General features: G+C 48.6%; 1 protein-coding gene across 1 annotated transcript in view; it reads right to left on the bottom strand.

The window, feature by feature from the left end:
* Positions 1 to 3,433: 3,433 nt before the first annotated feature.
* Positions 3,434 to 17,318, bottom strand: part of SYN2 (synapsin II) — a 158,412-nt gene continuing 144,527 nt past the window's right edge. Inside the window, exons 11-13 of the mRNA XM_059940399.1 lie at positions 10,233 to 10,293; positions 6,157 to 6,406; positions 3,434 to 3,599 (exon numbers count right to left, since the gene is read on the bottom strand). Of these exons, the coding sequence (XP_059796382.1) occupies positions 3,464 to 3,599; positions 6,157 to 6,406; positions 10,233 to 10,293 (447 nt within the window). The 3' untranslated portion in view covers positions 3,434 to 3,463. The remainder of the gene's footprint in view (positions 3,600 to 6,156; positions 6,407 to 10,232; positions 10,294 to 17,318) is intronic.

Raw genomic sequence — 17,318 nt, 5'->3', positions numbered from 1 at the left:
ACAGCTGCTGTCCACTTTACACTTACTTGGCTTATCTTTTCCATTTTAACTTCCATATCTTATCTGAATTCCTCAAATATTTTTGCTTATTTCTTTAACTCTTATGTAGTACTCCAATGTATGAATAAACCAATTTATGTTTTAATTCCTCCACGAGAGACAGTGGTTGTTTCCATTTTTCACTAACAATGCTGTGACTAACATTCTTTTAGTTGCCTCCTTGAGTACTTGTGCAAGAGGTTCTCCAGAATGAATGTCTAGAAATGGAATTGCTGAGTCATAGGGTTTGTGTATTAGGTACTGCCAAATTGTCCACTGAAGTGCCAGTACCGACAAACGTTCCCACTTGCAATGTGTACGAGTTCTGTTTCTCACATCCTCACCAATCCTATCAAGCTTCACATCTTTCCAAACTAGCATTTTGACTGCATTTGCCTTATGACACTCAGCACTTTCTACTTTATATCTGTTTATATGCTACCTCCCCTACTGGCTGTAAACTTTGTGAGGGCAGAATCCTTGCTTAATTCATTTTTATATTCGTCCCACAGAATTTATTGAGCTTAGTAAGTACACAATAGAGTTATGAACAGATAAATGATAAGCAAACTGAATTCATTTTGACCCAAGGAGATGGGGATTCCACGATGGCAGGGATAAAGTGTCTATCTCTATTCATCTGGGGTGAGGATGTGGGTAGGGAATCCCCATCAGCTGCAGTGATGGTTGCACAGTGGTCAGAACTGGCTGACAGACCAAAGGTTTCAAGATCTATAGAGGACTCTCTCCAACCTTTGGAGAGCCCAGCTTTAGAAAATTTTTTTATCATGGTATTCATCAGCTATTTATTGATTGTTGGGAGTAGCAAATTTCCCAGTCTCTGGGACCATCTTTTTATATACCAAGAGTGATGTTTCTGAATGGAACTCCCCCACCTCTGGCTCCACCCCATTACTAAGGGTTGGATAGAATCCATGTGTCCTTTGGACTAGGAAGCTGCATGACCTATGGTAAATGCCTCCCCCTTTTGACACCCCAGCAGTTCCAGGCTGACTCATTTTCTAAATAAGCCACTGTGGCTTTTGGTCTGACATCACATGTGGAAGAATGAGTAATTTTTCAAGAACCAGAGTTATATTCGATCAGAATAAGATACATTGTGTATGTTACTCATGGTTCTAGGACAAGGGGTCAACACTGGTAACAAGTACCCTAACCTTCTCCCACCCCTCCTTTCCCTGGGGCCAAGGGATAGAGAAAAGGCGAAGGAGAGGTGGTATGGATGTGAAGAATTTTTGTGTACATCTCTAATTTTGTTATCACATTATGTACAGTTTAATAAAATTGTCTTGTTGCCTCTGCTAGATTAAATAAAAGTAATATAGCAAAGTAGGCAAGGCCATGGGGCTCCGCTGCTTGGGTTCAAATCCCAGCTCCACCACATACCAGTTGGGTGACCTTGGGCAAGTTATTGACTCTTGATTTGCTTCCATTTCCTCATTTGTAAAATAATAATAAAATAATAATAGTGCCTATAATGTAGGGTTGTTGCGAGGAATAAATGAACTGATATACATGGATCACTTAGGATTGTGCCTGGAACTTAGTATGCACTATGGAAATATTAGTCAATATTTCCTTGAATCCATCACAATGTTTATGCTCATGTTAAATGCTCAATAAATGCTTTTTGATGAAATGAATTCATCTTATTAAAACATATTTGGAACTGGGAGATAGAAGTGACTACAAGTGGTAGACTCTTGGTTGGAAATGGAAGGAACCATAAAGATCAATTCCCTTGAGCACAGGTATTACCTGCCTTGCCCCGCTTTTGTTTTGTTGGTTGTTTGTTCCCCAGTTATGTGCACTGTGGTGGGATAAGGGCTGCCCCCACCAGGTGTCACTTAATGGAGGTTCTACCTGCTGTTTTTTAAGTGTAGGAAAAAGGCACAAGTCTACATCCTCCAACCCTGGAAGCATGGGCTGAGTTAGAAAGGAGACCCTGGCACCAGAGAACTTCATTCTCTGACTTCTCAGCACCTACTGCTTGTGAGGAGTTAGCAAGACAGCAGCATTAGGATGGGTGTTATTTTGTTGAGTTGTTAGTAGGATGGGAACACGTGTAGGAAATTATTTAGATAAGATGTTAATATCAATGCAGACATGGTATGCATTCTCACAGCATTTGTGGTTTTTTTGGAACATACTCCTGAGTACCGAGAGTCACGAAGAAGCCATGGAGAAATCCCTCGAAACCCGCCCTCTGTCACAGACTTCTTCAGGATGCCGGGGGAGTGGCGGACCCCATTCGTGAGAGCAGGCCCATCCTGCCTCATTGGCACCTCCGTGTGGGTTTTAGGTGAGGAGACTGATGGGCCAGACAAGTACCTCCAACTGGGCCACTACAGAAGCAAGGATGCTATGCTTATTCGAAAGGCTCCACGTTCAGTACAACTGGTAGAACTGCTGAGTTACCAGGGCGGTGTCAGGAAGCGCAGCCTGGGGGGCATCTACAGGACAGCCGTATTCTCAACCACTTGCAAAGACAGTCACACACACACCGACACAAACAGCTTCACCCTCCTGGGTTTTTCCCTTCCCTATACTCACGCGCACACACACGCGCATGCCTCACGTACACTCTCTCAGTCAAAAGGGTGGCCTAGGGGAGACCTCATGGCTGAATCAAATGCTGGTTAATGCTGCTGCTTTTATTACACCAAAGGTCTTAACATTTATTTGGAGAGGAACACAAAACTTGGCATACTGGCATGCATTCTCTACAGCACAGTTTCGGAGGAGCTCAAGATCACTGCGCCCCACACAGGAGAACGGCGCCGGAGGTGGCAGGGGGACTGTAGGTCCTTGATCTCTCCGGTCAGCAGACTACAGGTGCTTCACTACCACAGCAACTGAGGAATCGTCTGTGCTGGGCAGGTGTGTTTTCAACAGCTAAACAGGTGTGGCAAGGGATCCAGGTGTGGGTGAGTCCCTAACACTTAGAGCCGAGAGTTATTTTGGGGTAAGTATATTCTCCCCAAACAGGTAGCACTGACTACAGGGGGGCATGCTTAGCACTGCATCTGAGCTCGGTTAAGCAACCAGGTGTCCTCAGTGAAGGGAATCCTGGTTTCAAAGAAAGAATAAGACATGATGGCACTATCACAATAAGGCCACTAAAGTCACAGCGAACGAGGATCTCAGAGGAAGCTCTCACGACTACAGGAAAGCAGCTCTATCCTCTCTGACATCAGGTGCCCCTCACTGGGTAGGCGGCTGCTCTGAGACCTTCACCTGGTCCTTTCTGAGCTGCACCACATCACTGAGCACAACAGAGCAGAGGAGGGGGCCACACACGTCAAGGTCATGGGACATCACCACCAAGTGTGGCTGACTGTTGTTGGCAAACGCCTTGGATGCCTTTCCCGGTTGGGCCGGGTGCCCCTGTGTGTCTGGAGAGCTAATCTGAAAAGAGGCTGGCAAAGGACTTCCTCAAGCTCCGGATGGTCTCTGCCTTGGCTTCATCCTCACTGGCTGAAGACCGGAAGAAGGAGGACTCAGAGAAGCTGAAGGCATTTGTCAGGGACTGCGACTTGCTTGAAGATAAAAACCAGAGAGAACGTGAGAGGGTGGTGTTCCCAGTGAGGCAGGGAAGGACGGTGACACGAGGATACACGACCGGAACGCCCACTCCCACCCCAGGGAGACTGGGTGACAGAGGAGAAAGCCAGCGTGGGGCATGCTAGCGGCCCCTGGGAGGTCCCTGTGCTCTTTTCTTCACCTGCAGTGCTGCTCAAACGGGAAAGGATGGAGGCAGCGTGGGAGAGAGGGAGAAGGGGGAAAGAGAGAAGAGAAGGAAGGAGAAGGGAAAGAGGAAGAAGGGGTGGCTCAAGGCTCTTTCTTTTACTTAATGCGAAAGGGCCCACAGGCTAAATTTCAGAGCCCCAACTTGGTGAGAACTAATCCAGGAATCTCACACCCTTCCCCTTGGATGAAATGTAGCAACCAGGGGCCGGTGGACTCTTGTGCTCTCTTTCTCATCAACTGTCCAGTAGTAGAGCCAGCATCGGAAGACCTGGGTCAAAGTCTTGGTCCCGCCTCTCACTCACTCTTGACCTTAGGAAGCCACGTGCCTCTCTGAGACTCGGTTTCTTGTTTCGTTTCTTAATTGTGTTATGTAGATGTCTGGTAAAATGATCTCTAGGCCTTTTCAGCTCTTTCTTTTTTGCTTTTTTCTCTGATTCCAAAAGAGCCTTTTGTCTTGGCACGAACTCTAACAACTCTATTTACCGTCCTTACAATGGGCGTAATCGCCCTGGCAGCCTTCCTCAGAGGAGCCTAATGTGAGGTCTGTGAGTTTCAGGGTGTCCAGGGGCAACAGAGATACACATCAGGCCTACACAAGGTTACTGGGTAGTTTTCTAATGAAAAACCCCAAACTGCACACATTTTAGGGACCAATTTTTCCCTTGAGACACTAGTGAGTCAGAGAGAAAAACCATGAAGGCAAGAAGGTGGAGGGGAGGCCAGGCCCAACACTGCAGGAGAGGACACGTGGTCTGGCGTCTCCATGGCCGTCTTCTCTCCTTCTTGACTTCTGCTTGTCTCCTTCCTGCTGGTTCCTGGCTCCAGAACTCCTCTCCTGGTATCTCAGCTCTCCCAGCCCTCCCCTGAACTTGGACACAGCCCCAGAAACTCCCTTCTGCATGGGCATGAGCCTGTCTCTTCTCCCGCAGTGGCTGAACAGGTGCCCTGCCTTTCACTGGGCCTGGGATGAGCCCCAACATGCTGGCCTCTGGGAGCGGGGACTCCTCGGCATGCACAGGCCGAGGGCACAGGTACAAGCCTCCCGCTTGTCATCAGAGGCTGGCTCGATTCAACAGCTTCAGCCCAAAGGCAGTGACAGCCCACAGATCTGTCCTCAGACTGGGGCCAGAGTTGGCTCAAGAGAAGGTAGGCGAGATTAAAAAGTCAGCTGAAGAAAACGACTGGGTTGAGGGGAGGTTGTGAGGCAGGCGAGACATGAAATGTACCCTTGGCCAGAGCTGCGGAGCAAGGCCGGGGGACGGCCCTCCCATCATACAGGACTGGAAGACCCAGAGAAGGTGGTCATCCGGACCACCCGAGCCCTCATCCCGGCTCTGCCGCTAACTAGCAGAAGGGCTTTGACAAAATCAGATCTCTCTCAGCAGTGTTTTCTCATCTGTGTAGTGACTAGAGATGATCTCTGAGTGGCTCATTTGAGCCCCAAACTCCACAGCTCCCTGTTCTCTGTCCCTGAGAGTTTCATCTCTTTACTGAGATGCACTCACGGAACGCTTCCAATCCCCCAGGCTGCAGCTGTCCGTGCTGACAGTCATGACAGAGGTCTGTGGTTGGGGACCTTGAAGAGAGCCGTCTCTGGTTCTGGGGGAGGGTGGAGCTGAGCACCCAGGTGCTGTCCCTACCAAGTGCAGCTATACTGTTTCCTAGGGGCCCTCAGTTCTGCCCTCTGAAGCAGGATAGTGTGACAGGGGTCTCTAGGGTTACTGTTGGGAATGAGGGAACCCAGGAGGATGGAGTTCCTCAGGGTCTCTATATGGGCCTCTGCTCTGATGACCACACCAGAACCCAACCTCCTTCTGACAAAGTTGAAGGTAGAAAGTTAGAATGGATGTAACTACTTCCCCCTTTTCCTTCTGGGCAGACTTGCTGATTGGCACACCCTAAACTGTGAGTCAGAGGCAGAAAAGAGAATTAAATTTTTTTTTTTTTTTAAGAAAGAGAAAGACACATATACACACAGAGAAAAGGAATGGAAAAAAGAGTGGGAGAGAGGATTAAAAAAAAAAAAAACAACGCAAACCCTAAGCTCGTACAAGAATGGGAGGGGGGTAGTAACTGCCTTACTGCCACTCCCCAGGAAGAAAGGGGAGGGTTTGAGCTTCTAGCTAGACCTTAAGACTTTCACTTCCCTCTTTCTTGCCCTCCCCAATCAACCCAACCATGCCCCCCACAAAAAAACCCACCAAAACCCAAACCCCCAAAAAACCCCACAAAAATATCTTTAGGAGGAGGTCTGATTGAAGGTGCTTCCTAGCAGCTCTGGAGCCCAAGGCCTGAGAGGAGGGGCAGGAAGAGGGGAGGGGAAGGCGCTGCTGAGTCGTCTCTTACTTGAGCTGTGGGTGAGGCTGGGGCTTCTGTGGTGGAGCAGCCGGGGGTGGCTGGACCTCTGCCAGGGAGCTGCTGCTGGAGGGTGCATCTCCGTGGGTGGTGGGGCCGCCCGGCCGCTGAGGAGCCGAGAAGGAGGAAGAGGAGGAGGAGGAGGAAGAAGAGGAAGGTGGCAGTGATGGTCCAGGGGGGAGCCGGCGTGGACGCAGCACCTTGCCTGGGGGTTGCATTCCTTGGGGTTGCCCAGGGCCCCCTAGGTTCAGTACAAGAAAAACTTCATAATTTAACCATATCAGAGGGTTTCCTTATTAGAATCTACGTCTCAAAGGGTGTGGTTATTTAATTACCAAAGGATAAGCTCTATGGCAAGAAGCCACCCGAGGCTCTGAAGGGCTCCAGAGCGGGTCCCTGGCTACCCTCAGACATTGCCACTACGAGCTCCTCCTCAGACTCACAGCGACTCAGTCACAACAGAGGGCAGAGCACGGGGGAGAAACCATGGGATGAGCGGCCCCCATCAGAGGTGAGCTCTCTTACGGAAGGCCCCCAGACCACAGGGACCACCCCTCTCCCCCAGAGGTTCCTCAGGTACAGGCCAACCTGGCCCACGGTGTACTAGGAGGTCTCAAGTTCCACACGGCAGACACGGTACAGGGCACTGGAAAGAGCCCTGGTCTGGGGGTCAGAAAACCCAAGACATAGTCTATCAGCAACTCCCTGAGCAAGTCAGCAAACTTCTCTGGACCTCGGTGTTTACAACCATAAAACTGTTAAAAATTAAGACCTAGTCTTAGTTATCTTTCAAGATAGTAGTGTTTCAAAGATGACAATGGACAAGAAAGTTCTTCAAAAAGTATTCTGTGCCTCATGATCATCGATGATCACTGACTTACATTGTTTTTTTGGAGTTGGCCTTAGTCTGTCCCGCTCCACGCCTGCATGTCTGATTGCCGTACCCCCAGCAGGGCTTCCTTTCAGCATTAACTCATGCCCATGACTAGGACCTTTCATGTCCAGTTGCCTCTTAGTACCATCCTCAGGGGCTCCAGTCCCTCCCAGGTGTATGTGGTGAAATCCTCCAGAAATCCAAGTCCCATTCTCTCCCTGGAGATGTTGTGAGCACCATTTGGCAAAGAAGAGGCCCCCCCAAAAGGACCAGGATCCCCTTCTCCCAGCATGAGACAGAAAACCATCTGGTGACCTGGAGATCTCATTTCTCAGTCTCAATCCCAGAGTCCACGTTCACGTGCCCACTGGGAGGCGTGGGCTTACAGAAACGCCAGGACACCTGTACCCTCTGGAGAGGCAGAACTGTATGTCTATACCATAGTACATCCATGATTGTAAGCCAGTTTCCCCTCTACACGGCATGGACTCCACTTTATCATCAATGACCAATTAATACCAGGGTGAGTTACACATAAATAAGGAAATAAGTAAATTAATGGAATTTTGCATGTTGAAGAAGTTCTAAGTTCAAATCAGGTAACTAGTGAAGATGATAGATTAGCAGAGCATTTCATATTAACCAGTTTTTGCCTTTTCCAAAGTTTGACATCATTTGTATCTGCATTTTCTTGTAAAGTACTGCAGGTTGATAGCTCAGCTTCTTGTACCAGAAACCTGAGTGCTTTCCCAACTGTACAGAGATGCTTGAATAGCCAGAAACTTTACAACTTAACACTGAAGACAGATATAACTTTTCCTTTATTGCACATTAAGCTGTACAAGAGTCACAAAAGAGAGGTACTTCAATCACACTTCCAGCATTGGCTGAGGTTCTCCCAGCTGGATTGGTACAAAAAAAGGCGACAACATCAGAAAAGAAATGGGTACAAAACACCTGAACGGCAATCCTATACTGTGACACGGATGCCCCAGGCCACAGAGTTGTCCTTAGCATGCTGCCTGAGGGCAGAGGACAGTCAGGGTGTGCTGTCTGCTTGTGTTTGGCACTGGGAGGGAGCCCTAGTCCCTTTCTCCCTCACCTGACAGACCGTGGCTGACACCACCCTGGAGCCTGACTAAATTCAAACGGCAACTTCGTATTTGTGGCTCACAAATGTCACATGAAAAGCACCTGAATGTTCACACTGATCACATGCAAAGAAGCAACACCACCGTCAGCTCACCGCTTGGACAAAAATAAATTAAAAAAATAAAATGTATTCCTCCATTCTGGGAAATGTTTCTTTATTCCTTTCTATCATTTCATCAGATTGGGAGGTATTTACGGACCTGATTCTTATGCAACCCACCTGGAAGTGCTTAACTGCATATATATGTATATATTTACAACAGACCGACTACCATCGGCATCTACATCGTCTAAGGGAGGAATCGCGGACAAGAACATTCACACTCAGTGCATTTCCCTGTAGCTCAGAATTTGCCAGCAATCAAGACAGAAACCAGGGCACGTGCCCCTTGACACAGAAATCATGTAACACACCACTAACACCAGTTATTCCTCAAACCTGGCAATCCACAGAGGTGACATGTCAGTACAGAAGTGAGAGGGAATGCAAAAGTAGAGCTAGAAGCACTTCTTCTAAAAGGCAAACTGCTGGCGTGAACTCCCACAGCCCATGGTGCTAGAGGAGGCCACTTGGTGCCCGATCCTGGCCTGGCCAGGACACGGCAAGATGAGGCACTGACCCGAGGCCTGGTCTGGTAACTGCCTCATCCCTGCCCAGGAGCTGCATGTCGGAGGAAAGAGGACAAACGGGTGAGGGCTCTTTAAGAGCCACCGCTGTGGAACCACAGCCCCAAACACACAAGCTAAAATCTGAGACAGTCCCTCTCAGGAAAGATAAAGCTCTTCATTCTCTGGACTCTGGAGGGCTTTTGGAACAGCTGACAACTAAAGCAGGTGCCCACCTCAGAGTTCTGGAGGCAGTGTACCCACTCGAGGGAAACGGGACAGTTTCGATTCGCTCCCGTGTCGTGATGCCTCAGGAGAGGCCAAGAGAAGAATGGTTGAATCCTTCCCAGACTTTCAGTAGCTCCCTGCATTCTATGTCCCAAGTTGCTAAAGAATCATCTCTGTATACAGTAAGCTTTGGGGAAAACGAAGCAGCCTCAGTTCCACAGAAGCGCACAGATGGCCAATGCAGAAACGGCAAAGTAGAAACAACTTAGAGGGACTAAGATGAACACAGGGAAAGTACTCACAAGTTCACTTTGATATTGCACATCAGCGGCCCCATTTTTTTTTTTTTTTTTTGTCTAATCTCATAGCTAATTAGTTAATAATAAAACGAAGGGTACACTGGAATGTCAAATACAGAACACATTCCTGGAAATAGCTTATTCTTTATATTTCATGTCATCACTAAAAACACAAGAGCTCTACAGGCACGGCCAGCCTATTCACATAAACTCAAATGCACCAAATTTTAGCAAATGGAGAAAAAGATGGATGCCTTCAGATTCAACGGATGAAGCTACGGAAATCAGACCTCGAAAATCTCTTAAACTTCTATCTATTTACCCTAGTCATGCAGAAAGGAAGCAAAAAGCACAGTTCATTGAAGATCCCAAGCACACTCATGGAGGTAAGCAGGGGGTGGGGGGCGGTTTATCTGAGTCTGGGGGGAGAAGGAGGGGAGTTGGGTTTTATTTTTGTGGTCTTTGTTTCTCCCCTGTCCACCCCCCCCAGTCCTATTTCACCCCACATTATGTAATTAAAATATACTATCAAACCACCCAGAAGCTAGTCACACTGAACTTGGGAGAGGCACAATTCTTTTGTACACTGTTGACAAACAGCCCTGGAGTCACAAGGTATACAGAGAAACATAAGTGAGCGTTACAAGCACGAACAGGAACAGGTAAACAACCAGACAGAGGCGCTGACACTGCATAGGAAAAACACAGTCCAGTCAGCCTTGAAAAAACGCAGAAATGGCACCAATGGGAGGGTCTGTTGCTCCCCTCCCCGCTTTCCTTTCTTTCCTTGTTTGTTTTTGGCTTAAAATTTCTGCTTTGAAAAATTAACTACCAATCGCTTTAAGAAGCTTGGACTTGTTTTGGCCCTACTGCAATGCCATTACAGTCGAGAATATACTGTAAACAACCTTGGGGGGCTGGCCGCTGAGGTGGGGTCTTGCTCGAGTCCGGATCCTTAAGTGTTCCACTCTGGAAGACAAAAATGCAAAAGAGATAAAAACAAAACTCCAAGCAGATTCCAAAGAGAAACCCTGTGGCTCTGTGGCATGGCTGCAGAGGGATCCGGTGGGATCCAGCAGGATCTGGCCCAGGGGTTTCTGCTGTTCCGGAAACGCCTTAAAGGGATTCTCAGCCTCTGGGTCATTGCCGGGGCCGAAGTGTACGCAGTCTGGGGCTCAGAGCCACTCTGACAGGAGTGTCTGACACCTCCTTACCCTCTTTTCATTTCACTCCCTTGCAGACACTCTTTCTAGAAGCTTTGAGACTTCCAACAGCATCTGGTTTCTTCTCTGGGGGCTGCCCAAGGTCCAGCTCCCCTGGTACTCACAGGCCCAGCTTCCTGAGGAAGGATCAACACCTAACTCCCGAGAGAGTGGCTGGAGTGCCAGCGGGGGCTGCACCAGGTGACTAGCCTAGACTTGGCTCACTTCTCCTGTGGAGTTAACCCTGGGGTGGGATCAGCTCTGGGGCTGACTCAGGGGTCAGAGCCACTCTTTGGGCTGGGCTGGAACTCCCACAGGGAGGGACTTGAAGGAGGGGGCAGTCTTTTGTTTCCCAGGACCCTCCTTAAGCAGAGGGAAGGAGTAAGATGTTAATGTTTGTAAAAGTGCTCAAGGCCAAGCTGTTTTTCCCTCTCAAACAGCATAATTGCATTTTACCCAACAACATGGCTCTACTCCCAGGCTTCCTCTCCTCCCAGCTGTGATTCTGATTATGCCCCGACAGGATCAAAGATGCACGTGACTTCAGTTTGTCTAACATTTGTACCAAAGGCAGTGAGCATTTGGAGCTTGAATTTGGCAAGGGGGAAACGCTCTATGAAGCCTGGGGGCTGCCGAGTGTGCAGATGGTGATGTCAAAGAGGGAGATTCGGAGGCAAGGCTGTGAGAGGCTCAGCGTGTCTTCAGCACACCCCACTTCCTCTTTCACTGCTCCTCTCCCTTGTGACAGGCCCCCCAGCCCTACTCCCACATTAAAACTGTTCCCCATTCCCATGGGCCTCCGATCTGGCCTTCAGGCCCTTTTTCAGCTCCACTACCGGGAGAGCAGAAGTGCTACCCTCTCCAGTATTATGGTCTGTTAATGACAGCACTGCCTAAAATTGTTCTACCAAGAGGATTTCAGATAGGAGGAGGCAGGGGGCCTTTGAAATGTCCTTGGTGCCACTGCATCAGAGGGTGCCCATTCCGTCTACAATCCCGACCTCTCACAGATCACAGCAAGAACACCCACACTTCCTTTCCTTTCTTCCAAGGACTTTCATGGGATCCACGAGGTGGGTCTGAACCCCAGCAATGAAACACTCACACCCAATAAGCCAGCTAGAGCCCACACCATCCAGTCAGCAATCAAGACCCATCAGTTTTTCCTTCTTGGCATCTAAGATTCGCCATCTCTTCTTGACCAGCTCTGGTCAGGCCTGTATCATTTCCTGTTTAGACTACTAGAATAGTCTCTCAAATCTTTAGTCTCTTCTCCAATCGATGTTCTGGATACCTATTATCCTCTGAAACCCCTTCTCTAACTGTATCAGTTTACTGCTCTAAATAATTTATAGCTAACACTATATAGTGCTGGGTAACATGATGGACAACTTTATGCAGTATTTCCCTTAAACCTCACAACAGCTCTACGGGGTATCAACATCCCTAATTTTTAGATAAGGAAACTGAGGGCCAACTAAGCAGGTAATTTGCCCAGGGTCATACAGAGGCAACTGGCAGGTGAGCCCAGGCAGTTTGACCTTCTCTTCCCATTGCCCACTGGATGACGTCCACATTCTTCAGGCTGACACCAGAAACTTGCTTCAGCATGGCTGGACTGGCCCTTCTAGCCTCTCCCCCTCATGTTCTAAACTTACCTGACCCTTTACTGTTTATTCTCTAGTCTAGGCCACTCCAATGTTTATGCTAAGTACCCTCCAGAAATACCTTTTCTCCTTTTCTACCAATCCAACCCAACATATCCTGGAGGTCTAAGTCAAATTCTACCTCATCCATGAAATCTCTCCTCTAATTGCCCCTTTCAATTCTGATCTCCTCTCTGAAATCCTGTAATAGCACTTAATAGACTGTCTCGTTTTCCTGAAGACTCCAGATGATGCTTCTAGGGCGGCTGCCAGATCCTTGAGGGCATGCGCTGTGAGTCTTCATCTTCTCATGAATTCCTAACAATTACAGTGCCCATTTTTTTCCAAAGAAAAGTTGGGATATATGGTCTGATATGGTAACTATTTATTAAAAAGGTAAAAATACTTAAAATTGGGAGTATTTTGGAAAAATTTAAGACTATCGCCATTTTACCAATGTCATCAAGCACAGGACTGAGCACATAAGAGGTCTTTAATAAATGCTTATTAGATAAATGACTGTGCAACAACAGTGAAGTCCAAAACGGAGTAGAGTATAAATAAGTCTTTTATGAGAAAAACGTTGTTAAACCATAGATGTTAAACCACACTGTATCTGATATCGACTCTGATTAGCAGCTCTGAAAATGCTCAGGTTAGCGATTTAAACATGAGGCCTGCTACATGTGCCTGCATATTAGGTGCAGAAGGGAAAGTCAAAACAAGTCTCGAAGAAGCAGAAATTGTTTCCTTTTCTTACATCAAGCCTGAGTAATCCAGTCATGGTAGGGATACTTCAGTTCCAAGAGTTCTTTCCCATTGTGAGCTCTTCTTTCTCTTGGCCTGGCTGCCAACTGGAAGAGAAGTCTGCAGGATGGTGTTTGGTAATGGGCGCACAGGATACCAGGGCTGCCTTTTTACCCAAGCTGGGTGTCAACCCCACCCAACACACACACACACACACACACACACACACTGCTGTTGGGTCTCCAATAGTAAGTCTTTAAGATTGGGCAGCAGAGTGACTGAGGAATTTGGGCTTTGGGGTTAGGAAGACGGTGGGTTAAATCTAAATCTCCCACTTACTAGCTTTGTGACATCGGGCAAGTCATTTTCCCCCCTGTACCTGCCTTTCTTCAAATGGTTTCAATGATATAAAGTGAGGTTGCCTATTTATCTACCTACCTACCTGCCTACCTATCTATCGAGACATCTATTGAGATATCTATAAGTACCTGTTCCTGGCAGGTGCTACAAAAGATACGACAGATGATGGTAATGGTGATGCTGACGGGGCCTTTTCCTCTGAAGCTTTGTTGCTTCTTAGGTGTCACTCTCATAATGGAATAACCCCTTATACAGTTTGTGGAGCCACTAGGGGCACTTGCCAGTCCCCTCCCCCAGGGCCTCACCTTGTACCACTGACAGCTGCCAATGATTCACCTCAGACATTGATCAAGAGCAGCTTAAGATGCTCTCCTCCCAGAGAACTGTTATTTTCAGAGACGGTTATGGAAGACCATAGGGCACAAGGGCAGAAGAAGGGCCAGTGGGCAAAAGCTCCAAAAGGTAGACTTTCACTTACAGGAAGAACTTCCTATAGTAAAAACAGTGGGAGAGGCTGTCTTGGGAGATGCCTATGCTCGTGCAGGGGCTAGAGAATTGCCTGACAAAGATACAGTAGGGAATGTACCTTTATTGAATATGAGATAGATTAGATGAACACTACAGTTTATCTTCCAACTCTGAGAACCTATGAGTCCAGGGAAAACTTTAAAAATCCCACAGATTAAGCGCTGATGGGGAAACTCACAGCATGAGCTGATAGGGGTAGTCATACCATGAAGCCTGGTCCTGGCTCTCCTCAGCCTCAGAAATACACAAACGAGACACCCAAGGATGAACCGAGCCCAAAAGTTCCCTTCCAAAAGCTTCATGGGGAGAGCTCCCAGAAACTTCCTTTGCACTGGAGCCTGGGAATGTGCCTTGGCCACCCTTGTCTGGCGCCTAGGGAGCTTCTCCTGCTCCCGCCCCCTGGAGCTTGTGGACTGAAGACTTCCCAGGGGTTATGGGAGCCAGGAGAGTCCCCCAGGACTGTCCCTTGCCAGGCTGAGACTCTCTGGCCCTGCCTACAAGCCTTCTGTCTGCTGGGGCTGGGGGCCTATTCCCTATGGGGTTTGGCTACCATGGAATCTGTCTCCAGTCACCAAGAGCCGCCTGGGATGCCGCATTCCACAGAAGTCTGGCCACTCTGGCGTCACTGCCAAAGTCTGGCCTGTAGCCAGCCCACAGCAGGAACTCAGGGCCACACTGAGCTGCAGCATTTCCCTCAGGAAGCTGAGTTGACTCAAACAGGTAAGAATGTGAGGTCCAATGCTTGTGCCCAGCTGCACACAAAAAAGGAGAATAAATGGCCTTAGAGCGGCATAAGGAAAACCCCCAAACAACCCTGGGCTTAGAGAAAGACGACAGGCTCAGAGGGTGTCAGCTTGTAATGCTGCTGCCAAAAATGTGATGCAGCTGGAGGTGCATCAGTGTCCCAGCGAGGGGAGGTCACAGGTCCGCTGCTCTTGTGGCTGAGAAGCCTCACAAGAGAGCACTGCGATCATCAGTGCTGGGTACCTTTTTTAAGGTGGACACCAGTGGAATAAAACGGGTACATGGAGCGGAGAGGATGGTGAAAAGTGTGAAATGGCATCTTTCCTCATGGGACTTTGGGCAAGTTACTTAATCTCTGAGTCTCAGTTTCCCAAATGAGCCAAGTCTAAGGATTAAATGCGGTAACTGGGGAAGCCTCCAGGATTGAATAGAAGATCAAAGTTAGTCAAATGTAAATCTGATCAAGGTCAAGGGCTGGTGTGGGTAGTAGTGAGCCTCCTGGCATTAGTGTTTAAGCAGGGCCTGGACAAACTGTCAGAGATGCTGTGGATGGGCTCGTGCAGTCGCAGGCAGGCGACTTCTACAGGCTCTTCTGGCTCTGGGCTTCCATTAAGTCCTTCCTACATTTTTCGGTTCTTTAGGTGTCTGAGGTATGAGACAAGCCCTCCTTAGCTGTGGAGTCTGGAGCCCAGCAAGAACCCCCGGAGGTGTCCTGCAGGCACAGGCTTTCAGGAGAGTGTGCTGGGGCTCCCCATCCAAGCCGACTGGGCTCGGGTCCCGCTGTGCTGAGGCCACTGGCCTTAGTGACCAGGGAAGCCAGGGAGAGTGGAGCAGGAGAGAGCTGGTGAAGCACGGGTGCCTCCAGGTTGGGAGGTTCAGCGCGGGGCTGTATGAGGAGGAGGGCGAGGGTTCCCCCCCACGCAGCACAAGGGCCAGCTCTCTCCATTCTTACCATCCGTATGCTCTGGTGGAGCATCAAAAGGGCACAGTGCAGGTTGCTGCAGAGCGTTCTTGGAACTGGGGACCAGAAGATCCAGCTTTCCTGCGTATAAGCTGTGTGACCTTGGACAAATCATTGACATTCTCTTTGCTGATATGTAAAACAGAGTCAGAAATACCAGCTCAAACCGTCTCACGTAAAGGTTGTGAGGCTCAAAATAATGGCTGTGCTTTGTAAGTCATAAAGTGCCAGGTAAAGTAATGATATGAGCATCATTACTATTATTTGAATAATAATAAATATCAATCCAAAGGAATGACGCTTTAATGGTAGGATTTCATGCATCAGTGGAGAAGATATTGTTGGGTGGTTTCCTGTCACCTGGTGCACAGTAGTTTAGGGTGGGCGGGGTAGGGTGTGGACTCTGGGCTAAGCTATGCCATGCCCTCTGTATATCACTGACTTGTTCCAGCGAGGTCCCTGAAGATGCAGAAAAGTCACTTCAAAAGCAGTAAATGTCAGCTCTTGAGCTGACTGGAAAGGAAATCACGGGTCTGGGCGAGAAACCAAGTCCATGGTTGAGAGTTTGCGGGGTTTTGCCAAAGACACCTTTAATTTGCCATCCTGTGGCTTTCAGCAGACAAGCTGGGAAAGAGGAGCTCCTATCTGAGGTCCCAGCAGGCTGGAAAGCTGAGGAAGGAAAGACATTGACTCAACTCTTGAGAGTTGCTGGCCTGAGTCCAGCTGCCCCACCATGGAGGAAAGCCTGTGCTTGCTCAGCATATCTGAGACAGGAAATTGAGAAAGGGTCTCAGGGTCTGGCCCCAGGAAAGAGGCCAGGCCAAGCGCCTCGCCGGACACGCCACAGAGCTATTCTGATCAGCTCCCCAGGCCCCACTCCCCCGGTCCAGGACCCCAGGGGGAATGAGGCAGCGGGAAGGAATGTGGTCGGGAGGCTGTAGGTTCAGCCAGAGCAAAGGGGACAGTATGTTTTCAGGCACCTTGGGACCTTTCTGGGATCACTCCTGCAGTCCCCAGTGCCCAACTGCCTTCTTCTGAAAGGGTATAAAAGGCACCCAAGGATGAGCTCCTCCTCCTTTTGTGAGGGGAATTGCTGCTCCAAGGGCAGAGCTCATCGGATTGGAGCCCTCCCATAATCAGTGATTTCCTAACGACACAAGAAATGTCCTGTGGGGCGGTCCATGAGACCTGTGGGGACCCAGAGGGCCAGGTCACCCGAGGTCAGAATGTCAGCTACAAGTGATTAAAGATGTCCCTTAAAAGTTATGACAGCCCCAAAATAGTCAGTTTCCCTGAATAGTCTGTTAAGGGACCTGGTCACTACTGACTTTATCTGAACCTGCCTCAAATCTCACATTTTCAGCTTATACTCACAGGGGAACAAATTCCCTAACGCAGTCCAGCTGTGGGAAGCAGGAAGGCCTTTCTTTGAAATTTACTTCTTCTAAACTGAATGAAGCCCTCTTATAGTCCCGTGTTTGGGATCTGAGTTGTGTTTCCTCCTTAACTGCATGGCCCTTTAGACTCCATTGAAACCCCTTCTCAATCTTGGTCTCCTTGTACTCAAGAGACTTCATCTTTATGAGCCCTCTGTAGCTAGAAAGACCTGGCTGGAAAGGTTTTTGAGTATCTCTTTAGACCAGAGAGCCAGTGAAAAAGGACTTGCATAATGCCCCGGCAGAGGCCAGAGGTTATCAGGCCTCAGTCCTTCAATTCGGAACACTCATCACTGCCTTTCCCAGTTCTGTGGCTAGCACACGGCCTGGATCACAGCATCTTAGATCTGGAAGGAGATTTTTAAAAGTT

This window comes from Balaenoptera ricei, chromosome 11, assembly GCF_028023285.1.
Source record: "Balaenoptera ricei isolate mBalRic1 chromosome 11, mBalRic1.hap2, whole genome shotgun sequence".
Taxonomy (NCBI): Eukaryota; Metazoa; Chordata; class Mammalia; order Artiodactyla; family Balaenopteridae; genus Balaenoptera; species Balaenoptera ricei.
This window is presented reverse-complemented; position numbering and strand designations above follow the sequence as displayed.